Raw genomic sequence first — 20653 nt, 5'->3', positions numbered from 1 at the left:
GTTGGGTAATTTTCAAACCAGATTGAGGTTGTGTGGTGTGGGACTCACTCATCTTCTCCCAGATTAAGTCAACCAAACACCATTACTCAAATCAAAGCATCTCTGTTTGTATTTATTTTCAACATCAGCCATCAAATTAGTATTTGTTTCCATTTGAATAAAAATCTTTACTAATATAAATTATTTGTGGCTATTCAGTAGTAAATTAAATTATTAACCTAGTCTAATTTTCTAGAGCAGTCTTTTCTAATTTTACTTTTCCTAGGCTAATATTATAATTGGCTTTTATTCTCTGAACCAACTGAAGGTATGGAGTTGCATGGTCCAGTAACGTAGCCACCATCCGTATCTAACTACAAAGCACACGAAATGTAGCTAGTCTAAGCTGAGATGTGCATGTATGTGTAAAATACACACCAGATTTCAAAAACCTGGTATGGAAAAAAGGGAAAACAACATATAAATAATTTTTCATATGAGTCACATGTTGAAATATTTTTGAATATACTAGGACAATAAAGTACAGTATTAAAACTAATTTTACCTGTTTCCTTTTACTTTTTAAAAATATGGCTCCTAGAAGATTTTAATTTACATATGTGGTTCACATTTGTGTTTATATTATACTTCTACTGGATAACACTGAGAGAGAGAGAGAGACATCTCTGAATTATGCTAAGAGAAAAGTCATCTTGTGTTTTAAAGACCCACCATTAATCACTTACAAAGTTTACAGTCTACTGAAATAGGTATGAAAACTTATTGAGAAATTTTTAAGCTCCGTACTTCAAATGCTACAAAATATAATTTACCCTCCAGGAAGTGCATAACGAACAAACAGAAAGTGCCAAAGTCACCTTGACTGGGGAGTCAGCAAGATTATTTATCAGGTCTTGTAACCATCAGTAACCATCCACAAAGTACATCACTGACAAACTGCCAAAACTATGGTGAAATAGGGAGGAGTGCTAGACAGTCAGCAGTGTTACTCATTCAGCTCTTGCAGAACATTATAACATTATAATAGCATAATTCAAATTTGAGCTTTGGCACAAAATTACAAATTATCACCTCCTAGACTTTCAGCTCCCTTCAATAGGAAATTCTTAAATGCACAAGAATGCTGCCTGGCAAATAGAAGGTATTTACCAGTATCTAAGAGTCAAGAAAGAGGCAACACATTGGCAAGTGTAAGATTAATTTCAAAGTTTCCTTTTTAACAACATCTGTATTCATTTATTTTTTTTTAAAGATTAAAATATTCACAGTTAGTAAAACATGTTCCTGGTTCAAGTGATGGTTTTGGGTTTTCTGTGTGAGTGTGTATGTTCCAAGAGTACTACAACTTTCAAGAATTCTGTCACTGGAGATAAAAGTCACGTGATAGCAGCTAAGATTTACTGTCATTCTTTAGCAAAAGAAAGATCTCTATACCTGAGAAGGCATTCATTTTACTTGGATTGTTCAGGGTAAGAATGCCAATGCCACTATCTTCCTTCTGAAGGTCAACGGATCCACCAGGAAACTGCTCAAGTATTTTTTTTACTTCTTCCTCATGGAAGCCATGGGATGTACTGTAAAGTGACAAGCCCGTTTGATGTAGTAATTTTGTCCTCACATTTAAAGATGGTGTCATCAAAAGATTTCTTGCCATTTCTGGAAAACAGAGAAGCATGCAGTAGGCCAGATGAATACTTTTCCAATATTATTATGTTAATAGGTTTTAGGGACAGACCTTTCTATTTAATTGGGAGAACTTTCCCACTTCTAAAAGCACTCTGAGGAGATGGTCGATATGGAAATCCTTCCATTTAGCCTCCTTCTCAAACCAAATAATTCACAAAGTCTATCATTTCAGTATATCATTGAGAGATAATGATATCATTGTAGTGCATATACTGGGACCCAATAATCTAGGAAGATTTAGAAAAATGTTGCTATTCTTTGTTTAGTACCATCTCCTGCCTTCTAATAAGTCTTTTTCATGATAGTAATTCTTCTTCCTCCAACTCTTTAACTTTGCAAAATCTAAGAATAAATTGTCCAATGTCTCCTTGGAAACAGTCTCTACACAGAAATGCTACAAGAGGAATCCCATTCTCTAAGAGAAGTTTCATTCTTAGCATTATCCTTACCTTTTGCAATGCTTTCACAGGAAAAACTGAGGAAAATGGGGAAAGAAATGGGAATGTGTGCTTGGTTTCTGTGTTCCTCAGCATTCTGTCACTCTTCTCACTTTATATATACATCCTGGGCAATCTCACCTCAGCCCATAGGTTTTTTTTGCCCTATTTAAGCATTTTTGTTGATCTAAGACATACATTCAGAATATAAGATACAGCTCAAATCATTAAGTGTCATAAGGTAAAAACACTTAATAATACCCAGACCAAGAAACAGAACATGAAGCTCAGAAGGTCTGTTATGTCCTCTCTCAGTTAGAACTCCAAATAAAGATAACAACTATCCTGACTTCTAATACCCTAGATTCGTTTGCCTATTTTTGAATTTTATATATATTAAACAGTATATATTCTTTTGTGCCTGGTTTCAACTCTGTTTGTGACATCCAATATTATTATGTGTATTTAGAGTCTCAATAGTCCATTCCTCTCTTTGTATTTTATATGAATACACCACAATTTATCTATTCTAATGTATATGTTCTGTTGGCTAGAAATAAAAATGGAATTATTTGGTTGGGCTGCAGCTGACTTATACTGATATAAGTATATATACACTGCAATAAAATTATTGGGCAGATAGCCTGGGTGGCTAAGTCGGTTAAGCCTCCAACTTCAGCTCAGGTCATGATCTTGATCGGGTCATGATCTTGCACTGTGGGTTTGAGCCTCACATCAGACTCTGTGCTGTCAGCTCAGAGCCTGAAGCCTGCTTCGGATCCTGTGTCCCTCTCTCTTCCCCTCCCTGACTTGCACTCTGTCTCTCTCTAACATAAATAAACATTAAAAAATTTTTTTTAATTATTGGGCAGATAGAATTACATGCAATGAGACAGTCTCTAAATGTTGATAATTAGTACCACAGACATGAACAATAAATCATTTAATTATAAACAAATGATTCATTTGAAATAAATAATTTTCCTGCAAATATTAACTGAAAGGTATTCGGCATATTTATCTTATTCCTTTCCCTTGCATAGCGCCATTCTCAAAATTTAAACCTGGTTCAAAGGCATAGTTCCCTGCTTTTCCAGAGAAGAGTAAAACTTCTATCCATGGAAAAGAGGTGCCTCTAAAATTATGGTCCCTGATTATCTAGTATCACTAGAAAATGAGCTATTCTGGTCAAATAAACTATCCCTTTAACTGATAGCAAAAATGTCCCGGGCAAGGAGAAATCCGTCTGTTGAAAGAATTCTTGATCTCAAGTACACAGAACTGTAATGTTAAATATTTCAATTACTTTTAAGATATTTCCATTTGTTTTTAGGGATTTCACATTCCTAATCATATATCTCAAATATACACCCCTAGAAGTACAAATCCATGTACACATTTTCAAAGATATTGATAAAACTTTAAATAAGGTGGCTTTTCATAACTTGAGCATGAAACTGAAAGGGAAATAAAGAAGTAAAGGTGGAAAATTTAGGTCTATGGGATGTGGAAGTGGGGGGGAGAAGCTTCAAAAATAAAATGTCATTACTGAGAAGTATAAAGTAGTTATGAAGAAATGCAAGAATTTTAGAGGCTTCCTAGGTTATCACCCAATGTAAATGTCAATTTGCCTCAAGATCTCTTGAACTGGCAAAAAAAAAACCCTACATTAAAAATCTCAGAAGTGGCAAACCATGAGAGACTCTTGAATGCTGACAAAAACTGAGGACTGATGGATGTGGGGGGGAGGGGGGGATGGGCATGAAGGAGGGCACTTTGGGGATGAGCACTGAGTGTTATGTAGAACCTAATTTGACAATAAACTATTTGTAAAAAAAAAAATAAATAAATAAAAATAAAAAAATAAAAAAATAAAAAAAAAAATAAAAATCTCAGAAGTTATTAAGAATGACAAGCAATGAGGCTTGAAAGTAATTAGGTAATGGAACCAGTATTTTCAGGACAAGTTGTACTTCTGTTCATAAGCTCCAGCCATGTGAATAACCTTCTCATCCCCAAATGATAAGGGACAGAAACAGAAAAATGCTCACCTTTAGCCCAGAAGGCTTACCTATAGCCTGCATAGTTCTGATAAAGATCAAATATGCACGAATTGCTATATTCTTCTGGAGTCTCATAACTGCCTGTATGTCTCACCCACAGTTAGTAACAAACTGAATGATAAGCAACAGAGAACTCTTGTTAACGTAGTTTTGAATAGAAATCAGACATTTATGACCTCATACTCCCTATATGCCCCCTCCTTCTTGAGCATTAAGCATATAACTACACCAGCTTCATACAGCAAAAGTGTAACACTTTCTGCCTATGGGTCTTGCCCTCATGGTATTTAAATATAAGTTGCACCATTACAACATCTCAAGAATTCTTTCTTGATCATTATGCTAGATGACTCTGCAACACCTACCACTGTTATTTCTCACCTCCCCTCACCTCTTTCTCACCTCACTACCCTTAGACTTAAGTTCAGGGGCAAAGTCCATAGGAAAAATTAGGAAAATATACCAAAACGCATCATTCAAAGTGAGTTGCAAGGAGAAGAGCTATCTTCCAGCAATTCACTCAAAGGACCAAGACACAAGGAAAATGGTAAGGCCCTGGCTATATGTTCTCTAGCACTACATGTTCTCTAGCACTACATGTTCTCTAGGCATTTTAGAAAACATGGAGTTGTTCCTTTGGCCACACACACACAAATCTACAGGAAAGGTGATGTTGTACGCATCAAGATACTGGGTGCTATGCAAAAAGAACACCCCATAAATGTTACCATGGCAAAACTGGAAGTCTACAATGTTACCCAGCATGCTGTTGGCATTACTGTAAACAAACAAGTTAAGGGCAAGATTCTTGCCAAAAGGATTTATGTACTGAGCACACTAACCACTCAAAACCCAAAATAGCATGTAAAGAAAAATAATCAGAAAAAGAAAGACACCAAAGAGAAAGGTAATTGGGTTCAACTCAAGGGCCAGCCTGCTCCACCAGGGAAGCACATTTTGTGAGAACCAGTGGAAAGGAGCCTGAGCTGCTGGAAGCTATTCTCTATGAATTCATGGCATGGTAAGTGTGGGGGGCGGGAAAAAATCTCAAGAATGCAAAAGAAAACAAGAGTTGTTAAGCGTTCTTTGCTTTTCTAAAGACAAGTTTTGACAAGATTAGCAATGAAGATATTTGAAAACAGGATAGTATTCTTTATTAGATTATTTAAAGTAGATAAGTGCATTCTAAGAAATTAAAAAAAGGTTGAGGGGCGCATAAAGCATGTGACTCTCAATCTTAGGGTCATGAGGTCAAGCCCCACAATGGGTATGGAGCCTACTCCTAAAAAAAAAAAAAAAAAAGTGGTGGAGGGTAATTGAATAGTTTCTTTGCATAAGGGCCATTAAGGAAAGCACACTCATGTGCAGGTTTTTATGGCCAAGAAATTCCCAGACTGGGGATGCCTGGCTGACTTGGTCGGAAGAGCATGCAACTCTTGATCTCGGGTTTCAGGTTGTGAGTTCAAGCCCCAATGTTGGTTGGAGAGATTACTTAAATAAAAACCTAAGGGACACCTGGGTGGCTTAGTCAGTTGAATATCCAGCTCTTGGTTTCAGCTCAGGTCATGATCTCAGTTCATGGGATAGAGCCCCACGCCATGCACTGCAATGACAGCATGGAGCCTGCTTGAGATTCTCTCTCTCCCTCCCTCTTTCTCTGTCCCTCCCCTGCACATGGACAGGACTCTGTTTCTCTCTCAAAATAAATAAGTAAACTCAAAAAGAAAAGTTAATAACCATCTTTTGAATATATTTGGCATATCTATACAAGAGAATACATTTCAGCAATAAAAAAAAGAACAATGTATATGATACACACAGCAACATGGATGAATTTCAAAATATTATTCTAATGTTTTGAAGGATATTTTTCCTCCCGGATATTTTTTCACTACATTCTAAGTTTTAAAATTCTAAGCAGAAGCACAGCAAAAATCAGGCAATATCTCAATTCTGCTCAGGAGTAACCAAAAGAAAACATTAAAACAGCTTTTCTTTGTAGTGCCTTATGGCCAAAATATTGGCAAAGAGAGCCACCTTTAAAATACTCTCACCTTATGTATTTTCAGAATATCATTTCTTCCAAAGATTATGTTGCTGCTAAACAATTAGCATAAAAATTGTCTAGTTCAACTTCTCTCCAGAAAACAAATCCAGAAAAAAAACAAAAAAGGGCTCACATTTCATAGTTAAAGCTTACCTTTTTTCAAATTCTGAAACACAAAAGTTCTCAACCAAAGTTGTCACTCTCTACTTTTGCTCCAAATACATATACATTTTTAAATGAATTATCAGCTTATAAAAACCTTTAAAACTTGAGACATTATTTCATGAAACTCCATAGATAGAAACACAAGCCTTCTGAATGGGCAAGAACATATTTTATATACAGACTATCTGATTAAATCAAGTATTTATGAGATGGTTATGAAATTGTGCAGCACTTCTGTTCATCTATTACTTCCATAAAAGATTGCTTTTTGTTTCCTGATTTGAAATTCAAGTTGTATTACAGTTGGCGAGAGTAAAACTAAATGAAAACATTAAAAATGAAGAAAGCTACTGCCTGAGTCACCTAATACACACTAAAAAAGTTAGGTCTCAGAACATGGGTTTTTTCTTAACCTAAGTAATGGATACACAGGTATCCATCTTCTGTTGTGGTTCTTTAAACCCTTTTTTAGCATTTTTCACTATATGTATGTATGCTACATTTCTCAATAAACTTTATTAACTAAAGGATATCATTCCAAACTTTGGGGGCTGTCTCTGCCTTCACCAGTAATCTCTCCCAATCTTCTAAATTGCCAATTTCAAAACTAGTTTCTTAAATATTTTATTTCTTTACATAGAAGGTATTCAACAAAGAACACAAGTATTGCATCAGTGGCCACATAGATGTATCTGGTCTCTGGCAGGTTCGGCAACTAAGAAAGAGTCCTTATTAAAGGTGGTGATATTTCTTAAAAGTCAATGTATAACCAGAAACTATGTGATAAAGAATTAGAAATGCAGCACCTGCCTCCAGTAAGTCAAAAAAATTCTTATGGGCAAGACTGCATCTTATTCATAGCTTTTAGCACACAGAGTTTTACATTCAATATTTGTGGAACTAAATGACCCCTAATGTGGTTATTACTGTGTAGGGATGACAGCATCTAACCAACATTTCCTAAACTAAATATAAGATCTGTATCTGCAAAATAGAAAAAGTTTATTTTACTGTTGGGTTTCTAGGAAATGCAAGTCCAGGATATGCAGCTACACCTGTGGGTATGATTTTCTTTTCATGTTTACAAAATGGGTTTGCATACAACACAATTTCTATTGTTTCATTAATAAAAATATTAATACTTTTTAATAAATGAAGGTAGGTAATAAATAATAAGACATCATTCTATCAATAGTATGTGCAGTTGGTAATACATATCTTACAAGGAGCTGGTAATAGTCTCCTTTCTTTAACTATAGAACAAGATTTCTCGCACAAGAGGATTCTTAAGGCAGGCTTAGCCTGTTACATTCTCTAACTTTCTCAGGATGAGAGGCAATTTACCCAGTGACACTGAGGTTAATAATACCTAGTAACTGTTAGTGGCAAAACTTAAATAGGGAACCCGAGATTTGATCTATTTTGCCTCACCTTCCCTTTTTCACCTTCCAAAGGAGGACATTGGTTTTCAGTGTACTATAGCCCTGTGTACTAGGCAACAAAGTGATACTATTTGCCCTGGGACTGCTATTTTGGATTTGGTTACTTCTAGTCTCCCTTCTTTCACTTGAGCTCCCCCTCTCGCTTGCTCTCTCTCTCTCTCCCCCTAAATGGCTTGTGTGATAAAAGGAACCTGGGGCTGCCTTTATCTTGTCTCACTTGAAGAAGATCCAATACAGAAAGGCTCAGGGTTCTTTGGGCCTGCCTCCAGTCTAGGGAAAATAAGCAGGTAAGATCACCTGTCAGGTCAGTTCACAAAACTGAAAGACCTACCTAAGAGAATCAAACACAAGGTACCCAGTTTGCTGTATGCATGTTTTGCCCCTGGAAATGTCAGACACACAATAGAAACCCAACAGCAAATTCAACTGAGGCAGAGGTCCTGATCTTTTCCCTATTTACCATGACTTCGGAATTTAAAAAAGTGCCCCAGAAACTTGATAAGGACTTCAAATGGCTATTTTCAAAAACTAAATTTGCCTGTGTTTTCCACAATATTCTGTTTACGGAAAAGAACAAAGAGTTAAACTAGAAAATCATTTTTACAAAATCATCAGCATTTTAATTATTCTTGTGGGATAATAAAATCAATAAACAATGTATCTTCTCTTGTAAGCAGCCTGTTCTATCCTCATACATTACCTCTCCAATATTCAAAACATAAAGGCAATTATTATAGATGCCATCATATCTATTATCTCCTTATCTTTAAATCATTACAAAATTAAGTATACATATTCCTGTCCCTCTTCCACTCCTAACTCTCCCTTCTTTTCTCTCCTCTCTTCACATTCCCTTGTCTGGGCCACAGAAGAGGACCACAAAAACTCAAGGGCACTTCCTTAAGTCTACTAGGTTTGCTGACCTCAAGTTTAGAAATTCTATTTTAGAAATTTGGTAATAGCCTATTATGTATACGTCATCCCAATTCTAAATTCTACGAACAAATCAGACAAGAGTTCAGTGCTAAGGAGATGATAAAGTATCAGCCACTATTAAACTACTACAATGTCTGAAAGCATGTTAACAAACAAGGGTTGCAATTTAGGTTCTGTGTAAAGTACATAGTTAAACAGTCAGAATTTTAGATCTATTCCAGAATCATAGGCAAGGAAAAAGTTCTGAGGAATTTACAATTTTATAAACTTTGGTATGACAAAACATGTTTAAAATTTGTGGTACAGGATACTTTACTGTCCTTCCAAGTTAGACCAGCTGAATGAGCTCATAACCAAGCCACCGGAAAAGGGAAAGAGAAGAAAGCTCTCTGACACCTGAGATCAAACCTGTCATTCTCTCCAATTTTTTTTTTAAGTTCTGCAAAGGATCAAATAGTTCCCCTCCCTGCACAGGAAATAAGCTAGCTTTTCTCTTAAAAGCCGTACGTAACCCGTTTGACCATATACTAGATTTACTAAATACACAAAATTAACACAGATGCATACTTAAGAAGACAATTAGCCTGATGCAGGTGGTAAACAACAAAAGAGTCAGAAAGATTCTATTTTAGACTGTCCAAATAGGATTTGTTTTTCAAGTTTTGGTTTTGCTTTAGACTATTATTATATAACCTACCTTTTGAGCTTTATTACATTCCACCATACACACCCCTCTTCCTCATACAGTCAAAATGAACTTTTTAGTTTCTCAAATCCTTCAGGTTTTTTCTCTTCATTCATCATCTCTGTATATGGGATCCCTCACCTGTTATACTTTTCTCTTCCTCAGAGTAACTCCCAAGTCATCTCCTTTAATACTTTAGGCTACATAAAATTCCCTTACTTTTTCCTTGCACAGCATTTATATTCTTTATTTACCCCCACGTAATTACTTGTTTGCCTGAATCTTGCCACGGGATTTTGAAAAGGAAGAAGGCTTTGCAATGCCTAGAACAGTGTTTGACAAATAATATAAAACAATAATAATCTGGCATACAAGTATTAAGAATCCATAATGCCTTAGGAGGCTTAAGAATTTGTCAGCAAAAGAACTCTCCATTTTGTTCATTACTTCCGTCACTCACCCTGTTTCAATTCCATTACTCTTTGCAAGCTGGTTTCTCTTCCTGGAATGCAACTGACTACTAACTACTACTCTTAAAGGTCAGGCAATGAAATGCCTAGAAAGAATCAGTTTTATTGCTATGCTCCTCCCTCTCCCAGTAGATTTCACAACTACATCTTCCCCCAAAGCTTATTTCCTCCAATAGAGTGCAAGGTCTTCACAGAAGGGATCCTCTGTTATTCTCGCCCGTGTCCAGTTTATCTCTGTATCTCTAGCACCTAGAGCAACAGTTGGTAAACAGGAGGTTCTCAAAAGCAGGGAAAAGAAAGGGGTGTGGGTGGGGAGTCGATACACTTTTTTTTCCTCAGGGTCCCATAAGCCCTTTAAACACGTAATTTAAGTAATCGGTAGTTTTAATCCCCTATATTTGCGATCCTTGTGTGTGGTGTAGCATTAAAAGGATCATCGAAGCTCGAAGTATTTAATTCTATTTAATTACAATTAAAGAACCCTTCCCAAAAATGATGTGGACATTTTTCTGTTGTTATTGAAAAGTCGGCTGCACGAAACAATGTCTTAACTAAGCAAAATAATTTACTGCACAGACAGGACAAATTCAGAAGTCCTAGAGAACATCACCTACCCAGCACATGGCCTGAAAAGTACTTAGAATTTAAACTAGTGCTTTGAACTCCCGTCTCCCTATTCTTTTGAAAACGCTAATGCTACTTCGCCACATCCCTTAGAAAAGTTTCAGTCTTCTCCCAGTGCCCTCCTTCACCTCGCAAAGGCCGTCAATGGCGCTCGGCACTGCGTCCCCACGCCCAGCAGGGACCTCCGCGATGGGAAGGCAATGGACCTCCGCGATGGCGTCACTAGGAACGCGCCGCTGAGCCCGGGCGGGTCCCCGCTTGTAATTCGTATGGAGAAGCTTTAACGTTAAAGTCTATTACAGAGCGACAAGCTAGAGTCCTCTCCTAGATGACACTTAAAAGCGCAGCCCCGACAGCCACGCCGTCAAACACTGCGCGAGTTTGACACAACTTCCCCTTCCGCTATCCCCGAGACCCTCTTCCGCTTTCCGGTCCCTTCATCCGCACCCCCTCGACCCTTTTCCTCTTGCCGGAGCCTCCTTTTGGTTCCGCCTCAGGCACTCCCCTTCCCGCAGTCCTCCGACCTCGTCTCGTCCCCTCTTCCGCATCCCTTCTCTCTCACGCGCGCCTTTTTGCATTCTCCTGCGGGAGAATCGCGGGAGAATCCCGGAAGTCCCGCCCCGCCAGGAGCGCCCCATTTTCCCCGCGCCGCGGCGGGCCTGAGCGCCCCTCAGATCCTGTGCGAGCCGGAGGCTAATGGAACTGCGGCGCGTTTTCTGTTCCGAGACACGGCGTTAAGGGTTGATGCAGCCAAGCCTGCAAACTCCACTTATTTTCAGTTTGTGTAGACGTGGGAAGAGTGGAGGGGGAAGAAAACCAGTTTAGGGAATTTGGAAAGAGAAGGGAAGACGGAGGAAGGTACCAAAAGGTGTTAATTCTTAAACATCTTTTATGCGTTATTGAGCGGGAAAGTATTTCCGTTCTTTCTTTCTTTTTTTTTTTTTTTTTACAAGTCCTCAACATATGCCCTGCTCGTGACATGGTTTTCATAAAGCTCAACAAGCTTAGAATTCTGTGCCATTACCTGTCCTATGGCGCAGACAGGATGTGCTTTGGAGGACAGCTGAAAAGGAATGTCATTTTTCACCAAAATAAGGATCATTTTGTCAAAGAGGAGGAACTGAAGGTAGATCTTAGTAAACAAGGGAACAGTCTGCTGAAAGGAGTAGAATAGGCCAAGAAGCAGAGAAGATAAGTTTTAAGGTATGGAGATATGGAAGTAAGGATGAAGTGGGAACCCAGGTTTGGGCCGATGGGAGGAAGTCCAAATATTGAAAGTATTTAATTCCAGTTTAATATGAAATGAGCGAGTTAAGCCATTACACTTTGTTGAACAGGAAATTTGTTTGATTAAATGGTGATTTGGAAGAAATAGTTTGTAGAGCGGGAATTATTAGATAATATACTGTTTATGCCATAAATGTGTATGTGGTACTGTATATGGGTCTACGGTAGGGCAGCCTTCCAAGGCCAGCAGCTGTGGCCAAGAGGTTTGGCCTTTGGACGTTTTTGTATAGATTCGCTGATGGTATCTTTGTTAAGTTAGAACAAGTGTGCTTTGAGGGATGATACCATCTCATGCCTTCTCTTTTTGCCAAGCATTTACTCACTTGCCATTTCTCAGAATTTACCAGGTTGAGATAGAATGATTTAAAGTTTTGTTTTAATTATTTTTTACATTTATTTATTTCTGAGAGACAGAGTGTGAGTAGGGGAGAGGCAGAGAGAGAAGGAGACACAGAATCCCACGCAGGCTCCAGTCTCTGAGCAAGCGCTCAGCACAGAGCCAGACATGGGCTTGAACCCACGAACCATGAGATTATGACCTGAGCTGAAGTTAGACACTCAACTGACTGAAACAACCAGGCACCCCAATGATTTAAAGTTTTTAAACTTTGGGAATTTGGAGGCGGGAGAAAAGGTTGGCAACTAGTGAAGATTCAAGTAAGTTGACATAAAAAGATGACATTTATGCATTTTCAGTACCTATGACTAATATGCTAACAAATAAACCAATAGGGGGAAAACCTGTCATGAGATGACTGATAGGATGGGATAGAATTCTAACCCCTGCCTGAAGACTCCCTTTTGGGTTTTTTCCCCACCCCACTTGTCCCTGCCAACAGACTATAAATTGTCTCCTTTGCTTATGCTCCCGTCTCAGACCTCTGGAATCTCCTCCGAGCTCACCGGTGTAAAATAAGCCTCCTGCCTTCCAAGATCTCCGAGTGCCACTTGGTTCTTCTGCTGAGTGATTCAGACCAGGCTCTGTAACATTTGGTTCCCTGACCAGGAAACCCAAACACACTGTCCCATTGTTGCCACTGGTTTGGGAAAAGGGCCAGGCGGTAACGAAATGAGGAAACGCAAAGGAGATGCATGCCCTGCCTGATTGTAGGCAGTCTCCCACTGGTCACCTTAGGCTGGCCCTGCTCCACCATTCCCACCGGACTTTAGGAGACTTGGCAGGTGAGGACCTGGACCCAACTTTGGATACCAAGAAAGCCTAGGACCCCAATTCAGTCCGGCCCACCCATAGTGGTGGAAGGGGGACCTGATCACTCCCCAGAGATTTCAGAGGTCTCTCTGTTAGGGACCCCCATCTGTCTGGCCCACCGATAGTGGTGGAAATTGGACCCCGTCACTCCCCGGAGACCGCAGTCGTCTCACAGGTGGAAATTCCGTGAGAGGAAATGTAATAATCTCTGCTGTAAGTGTGAATGTGCGTCTCCGTCTGGCTTGCCTGCTGAGTTCGATTCTGTGGCTCCACAGGCAGGCACGCTTAAAGTCCCCAAAAGCCCATGGCATCTGAGTGGGCCCATCTGCGATTCTGTGGTGAGCAGCATACAGTCTATAGCAGCATCAGAATAGTTTCCAATTGTAAGTCGCAAAGCTGAGACAGCTACAGCTAAGCGTCACCTAAGTTCCTTTGAGACATGGCCAGACAGGCACCTGACTGGTCTCCTCATCAGAGGGGGCACCCCTACTCCTCTCTGTCTTTGTGACTCCATCTCACGGGAACTTTATGGGATTGGGAAATGAGCAAAAAAGGGGTTTTCAGAAGACTATGGAATTAAAATGACCTCCGGCAAATTGGTGTAGGATAGCCCTCAGAGGGAACCTTAGGTGTCCCAACCATCTGCTGCATCTGGCATGTTGTTGCCAGAGACCCAGATTACCCTGATCAGTTACTGTATATCAGCTCCTGGTTAGCAGTTGCCCAAACCCTTCCCCCTTGGGTGCAATTTACCTGCAACAAACAGACAGGCTAGGGTCTTAGTTGCCTTGACATAGTGGCCCAAGGAAGATCAACAGAAGTCCCAACCTCTACAGATTTCTTGCTGGTGATCTGGAGAAAGAACCAATCTTGCCCCCACTGTTGCACATGAATTTAGCCTCAGTCCTTCCATCTTACCCAGAGTTTACCTTCTGGGCCTGCACTCAGAGGGCTACATTAACTATCCTCAGGTGCAAGGAAAAAAACCACGTAAGAAGACAAGGGTTAATGTTCCCTGTTAATGATTATTTATGACACAGTTTGTGTACTTTGTCCTTGAGATAATGGCTATTCCCTTAAAACTCCCCAAAACCCTAAACCTTGCCTTCAAAATAACAAAATAACCCTTCCTACATACCAGGGTAAGGGCCGCTCTCTTTATCACTTTGTAGGCTTTTTTACAATAACCACTCAATTCTGCTTCTGTACTGCCCCCTTGCCTGCTTGCTCGTTAGAAAAAGCCCTAAGTCCTTGGACTCAGCCGTACATTTAGAGTTCTGTGTTAACTCGGTGCGGTCCTGGCCTTTAATAAAGACTCCCTTAATTTGACTTCAGTGGTCTCAGTTGGTCTCTCTGTCTTTTGGCATAACACCACCATATGAACCCCCCAGTTCCCGATACTCCACTACCTTTGGTCTCCCCAACACCTCTTGCCTGGGCAGATCCTCTCTTTCCTGAACCAGCAGCCAGATTGCCCCCTCAGCCAGACACAGGCGCTCTATAGATGTCGGTTCACAGCCTCCAGTAGCAAGAGGCTCTCCTCCAGGTATCCAACCAGGGGCTAAGAAGCCCATAAATAGGCCCAGCAGCAAGGGGAATCCCCCTGGGATTATTATGTGAGGCTATGCAAAGCTATGTGAGCCTTACACACCATTTAACGCCGAGACAAGAGAGCCATGACAAAAGGACGAGGAAGGTCCAGCTCCCCGAAGAGGGAAGGCCCAGAACCTCCCTCGCAAGGGGTCAATGAGCCTACTGCAAGGAGAAAAGTTATTAAAAGAATAAATGTTCCAACTGGGGAAAATCCCAGAAACCCAGAAATAAGAGCAAAAACCCTGCAAAAAAGACCTCATAGACCTAGCAGGAACAGATTCAGATTGAGGGGGACCAGGCTCACTTCTTCCTAGCCCCCATGAGCCCACAGTCAAAATAAAAGTAGGGGGCCAAACTCTGACTTTTATGTAAACTTGGGGGCCACACAGTACGGCATGAGTTCTACCCACCTGAGTGCTCTATCCCTGTACTTGGCTGGGATGTACTCTCAAAGCTGGGGGCCCAAATAACCTTTGAGCAAATGGGAGGCACCAGTCTCCAATTACTTCTTTTTAATTTTTAAAAATGTTTTATTTATTTCTGAGGGAGAGAGAGACAGCGTGAGCAGGGGAGGGTCAAAGAGAGAATGAGACAAGGAATCTGAAACAGGCTCCAGGCTCTGAGCCTGATGGGGGACTTGAACCCACGAACCGCGAGATCATGACCTGAGCCGAAGTCAGAAGCTTAGCCAACTGAGCCACCTAGGTGCCCCTCCCACTAGCCTCCAATGAAATTAAAAAATGGAGGCTATTCTGCACCCAAGCCCAACTGAGTGGCCCACCTGAATTCAGGACTGCCTTCCCCACTGTATGGGCCAAGCACAGCCCCTGAGGACTTGCCCACAACTGGGCCCCTGTCATTGTAGAGTTAATCCCAGGGGCTCAACTGCAGAGATAGCACCTCCCAAAAGAGGCAAGAGCAGGCATCCAAGAAAGCAAACATTCTGGTTGAATGCCAATCACCCTGGAACACCCTGCTCTTGCCAATCAAGAAGCCGGTAGGAGGGTATCCACCAGTTCAAGTTCCTTGCATCCAGGGGTCCCAAACCCATATACCCTCCTCAGCCAGATTCCAGGCTTTGCTAGATGGTATAACTGCCTAGACTTAAAGGATGTCTTCTGCTTCCTTCTCCCCCTCCCCCGATGCAACCCTTGTTTGCCTTCAAATGGATGGAACCAGACACAGGGCATCAAAAAAAATTTGCCTGGCCACTTTGGGGAGTCACTGGTGAGAGACCTCGTTGGCTTTCCACACACTTTACCACACACTTTACCCTTTGCCAGCATGTGGATGACCTCCTTGCCAGCAATACCAGAGAGAATTGTACAGAGGGCACAACCCCATCCCCCCAACTCCTGTCAGATTCAGGGTATCAGGTCTCATGGAAAAATGCACAGATCTGCCAACAGCAAGTCCAATACTTAGGCTTCTTCCTTACCCAAGGAAAAAGAGCACTAAGGACGAGAAAAAGAAGGTCATCAACTCCCTACCTCGGCCCCAAACTAAGGTGGGGTGGGTGGGCTACAGGAATTCCTCAGGGCTGCAGGATTCTGCTGAATCTGGATTCTCAGATTCTCAGCAATAGCAAGACTCCTCTATAATCCCTTGGTAGGGCTGGATTGAGAACCCCCTGTCTGGACAGAGGAGGCCAAAGCCTCCTTCCTAGAGATAAAGAATTCTTTGGTGCAGGCACCAACACTTGGCCTGCAGAATCCAGAAAAGCCTTTTAATTTCTCTGTGTTTGAGAATGAAAAGGTCGCCTTCGGGGTTCTCACACAACGGCAAGTAGCATACCTGTCCAAATGGTGGCAGGATGGCCACCGTGCCTTAGGACACTAGCAGTCACAGTTTTGTAATTAAAGAGGCAGATAAACTCACCCTGGGACAAGAGCACAATACCAGGGACTCCTCTGTGAGAATCCACTGGTCACTCTTAAAACAGCACGGATGTTGATCTCTACAACGTTCTTACCTTCTGAAGAAGGAAAACCAGATCATGACTGTTCTGAGGTGACCGGTAAAGTACTCACAAGCCACCCAGGTCTGCGTGACCAGGCCCTACAGAACCCAGACCTCACCTTGTTCAGTGATGGTAGCAGTTCAATCACAGAGGACATTCAAAAGGCAGGGTATGCAGTGACACACCTTAGTCTGAGCCCTCACCATTAGCAAGGACAAGTGATTTAGCCGACTCCCGGTACTCCTTTGCTACTATACAGATACATAGGGCAGTCTACAAAGAGAGGCGCCGCCTCACCGTGGTGGGGAAGACCATCAAAAACAAGGAGGAAATACTAAAACTCCTTGATGCTGTCTGGCTTCCAAAAGAAGTTACAGTTCTACACTGCAAAGGACACCAGAAGGGGGCAAACCCTACAGCATGAGGAAATTGTCTAGAAGACAAAGCAGCCAAGATAGCAGCTAATAAGGAGGTAGACATAGCTCCCTCCCTTATCCAAGCCATGACCCCCATCAGGAGTTCAAAAAAGAAATTGTCCCCCATTTTGGCTTAGCAGCCTCGAAGCTCAGGAAAAGTAGAGCGAATAAATCACACCCTTAAGGGAACCTTAGCCAAGTTCTGTCAGGAAACAAATCTCTCATGTCTGGACCTGTTGCCCCTGGCTCTCCTGTGTGTCCTTTGCACACCAGGAACTCAAGGTCTCTTCCCTTTTGAGAGGGCCCTCTTTAGGATCCCCCCTCTCACTAGGGGTCTTGGTCTAGGACAAAGACTGGAAAAAGACCCTCTCAAACTACAGTAAACTGGGCCTCATTCAGGTATCACCCCATGGGTCCACCACTCCAGAGTCAAGAGGGCCAATCCTGAGGAGCCCCAGACTTGGAAGACTGACCCAAATCTTATCTTCAGCCCTGCTCCAGCCACACCATGGAAGCTGGCTGGTCTACACATGGCAGGAGGTTAATGAACCATTAAACATCAATTTTAGAATATTTACCAATGTGAAGTAATCTTTATGTATTTTATTTTGCTAAATATTGCATAGATTATATATGTGTATATATACATATATGCATGTGGATATATATAACTAGATACAGATATTCCTATAGATAGAATATATCAATATTTTAAAAATATTCTCAAACATTAGTAGTTATCTCTGTGTGCCGGTTTTATAAATTAGTTTTGATTTGGCTATCACTGGAAATAAGGGTAAATTTAGAGGAAAGTGTTTCAATAACACATCCTTATGAATGATAGATTCTAGTTTTGATTAATTATCTAGCTTAGGCTAGACAACTTGAGGTAAACTTCAGAGAGATTGCCAAAATAGATATATGGATAGTTTTCATGCTTGTTACTCTGTGGTAATAATAAAAGAGACCCCATGGGCATGTGATTATTTAAATACCTGGAAAATGAGATGGGCTCCCCCATGATTGTGTAACTCAGCTGTCACCTTGATTAGTTCTATGTGGCTGGGATAACAAAATTGCTCCTTAAAAGCCAGAACATACCCCACTCCATTGGGTTAACTATGGACTTATGGAAATAGTAGATGGCCTCACCCTCCTTATAATTGGATTGGATAATACACTTGAGGATGCCCTTATCTCCTGGAACAAACCATCTCTCACTTGCCAGTGATTCCTCATAATTAAGATATTGTTAAGATTAGACATCAGGAAAGAAGACTTCTTACCGGTTTTATCCTTTAACCATGTCTGTCCTGGGGGCCACCTCTATTGATGTAAAACTACAAATAGAGGCTTTAGCCCAAACCCAAAATGGTTTTCAAAAAGTGACCCTCCAAAACTTAATGGCCTTTAATATCCTAACTGCAAGTTAAAGAAAAAGTTGTTATGCTAATATTGAGACTAAATGTGTATATATCCCAGATGACTCTGCTAATGTATCCAAAGTTTTAGCACACATGCATAGCATACATAAATGATAACTCTTTCTACAGTGGACACAACATCATGCTAAGCTACAAAATCAATCTTCATGCTAGATTTGTGGCTTACTGTCCACATCAAGCACTTCAGACCTCCCTTGGTGGGTTTCTCCATTACAAGATACAGATTGGCATTATTTATATCAATACATAGCCAATATGATAGATCACCCCAATAGGCATACCAGCACATAAAGGGATATTTCTATTACTTAAAAAAAAATATTTCTTGCTGACCTATGGTAAATGTTACACGGGACTCTCCAGGCCATAAGAGGCCTTTTTCTTATCCTCAAACTATCAGAATTTTAACTGAAAATGCCAACCCACAGATGGGCTCAGAACAACGCTGGACAAGATCCATGTTCCATTGGTATGACCACCTGACATCTATTTTTCTTCCATCAGTCCATTTAGGAGATATCATGTGGCATATGGAGGCCCTTGATAAATATAGATTAAGGCCTTAAGTGACTCCCAAAATACCAGCATATTATTAAACACAAAAGTAACTCTAATGCGTAAAGTAATTCTACAAAATAGAATGATATTAGATGTCTTAACAGCAAGACATGGAGGAACATGTGTCATTATTAAAGCTGAATGTTGTGTCTATATTCTACATTATAACTAAAATATAACAGGATTACTTACTGATAGAAACAATCAAATTGGTGCTCTTAAAGATTGCATTGTCACTTAATGGTCATTTGCATTCCTGGTCAGGAGGTGTGCAATGGTCCACCTCATTGCTCCTCTTATTTTTCATTATAATAATAATTCTAATATATTGTCTCTTTTGCTTTGTTCTCTCCTGTTGCCAAGCAAGCAGTTCCTGACTCCTTCATCCAGCTGACAGATGATCCTACTCAAAACAAATTCACCCTGATGTCCTCTCCGAGCTCTAGAGTAATGGCCCACCATAACAGTTCCTTGTAGGGTCAGAGAGTGACTAATTTTGGTCCATAGGTAGGGACATCTCTATGATGACCCCTATCAGGTTCAAGAAGTTACAGAAGATGAGCCCTTTGCCCTTAAACAAGATTAAAGATTTAAGGACTGAAAAGTTGGTCAGGGAGAAAATGGTGAGGAACAGAAGCAGAAAAGTGTTCACCTTTAGCGTAGAAGACTGACCTATAGCCTGAATAGTTCCGATAAGAATCATATATGTACTGGTTGTTACATTCTCTCATGTACATCTCACCCATAGTTAATATCGAGCTGAATGATAAAGCACCAGAGAAATCTTGCAGAAGTAGTTTTAGGAGTAGAAATTCGAAGAAGATATTTATTATCTAATACTCCCTGAGCATGGTCCCTGCTCCTTGAGCACTACATATATAACCATCAGATTCAGACAGCAAAAATGCAGCATTTTCTGCTCATGGGTCCTGTCTCCATGCTATAATAAAAGCACCTTTTTATTTTGCACCAAAAATGTTTCAATAATTCTGTCTTGACTGTTTGCTCATGGTGCTACATCAGCACAGATATTCAGATTTGGTTCAAAGATAGCAGTTTGATGGGAAGATGCTGAGTGTAGTTCCCAGGGAAAGAACTTGGTGGTGCCACTCTCACTTCTCAGAATACATTCTTCCTTACTGTAAAACCAATGCTGAATGCCATTTTCACTCTTCATCCTTTTTTGTAAAAAGCAAAAATCCCTCTAAGATTTCTTTTGGTTAGCAGGGGCACCTTCTTGGTCAATCATTTAAGCATCTGACTTCAGCTCAGGTCATGATCTCATGGTTCAAGAGTTCGAGCCTCACTTTGAGGGGGCTCAAGCCCTGCTCCTCTCTCTCTCTCTCTTTCTCTCTCTGTGCCTCATGGGATCCTCTCTCTCTGCTCCTCGCTCACTCATGCCCTCTCTTGGTTAGGGAAAACAGGTACTAATGAAGGGTCTTTTATTAAAACAAAGTGGTGTGATGCAACGTTTCCAAAAGCGGGGGATACCTGTATCTACTATTCCTGAGAGATGGTTCAAAACAGCTTTCAGTCTTGAGGCACATAAAATGTTCTTTCCTATACCATATTTAATTACTTTTTTTTCACTTATATAACAATTAGAAAAGACATTATGGGCCTTTAAAA

The 20653-nt window shown here is 40.6% G+C and overlaps 1 protein-coding gene across 2 annotated transcripts in view; it reads right to left on the bottom strand.

Moving 5' to 3' along the window:
* ECHDC1 (ethylmalonyl-CoA decarboxylase 1) overlaps nucleotides 1–10933 on the bottom strand; it is a 48481-nt gene extending 37548 nt beyond the window's left edge. The window contains exons 1-2 of one of the 2 annotated variants that reach the window (XM_039255845.1): nucleotides 10684–10933; nucleotides 1435–1656 (exon numbers count right to left, since the gene is read on the bottom strand). In XM_039255845.1, the coding sequence (XP_039111776.1) occupies nucleotides 1435–1654 (220 nt within the window). In that variant the 5' untranslated portion in view covers nucleotides 1655–1656; nucleotides 10684–10933. Of the gene's footprint in view, nucleotides 1–1434; nucleotides 1657–9921; nucleotides 10040–10683 lie in introns of those variants that run through there. The other variant, XM_039255844.1, reaches the window with a different exon arrangement.
* Between the last annotated feature and the right edge of the window lie 9720 nt (nucleotides 10934–20653).

This window comes from Hyaena hyaena, unplaced genomic scaffold, assembly GCF_003009895.1.
Source record: "Hyaena hyaena isolate Hyena2069 unplaced genomic scaffold, ASM300989v1 scaffold_549, whole genome shotgun sequence".
NCBI lineage: Eukaryota > Metazoa > Chordata > Mammalia > Carnivora > Hyaenidae > Hyaena > Hyaena hyaena.
The sequence above is the reverse complement of the archived record's forward strand: the minus strand, read 5'-3'. Positions and strand labels throughout refer to the sequence as shown.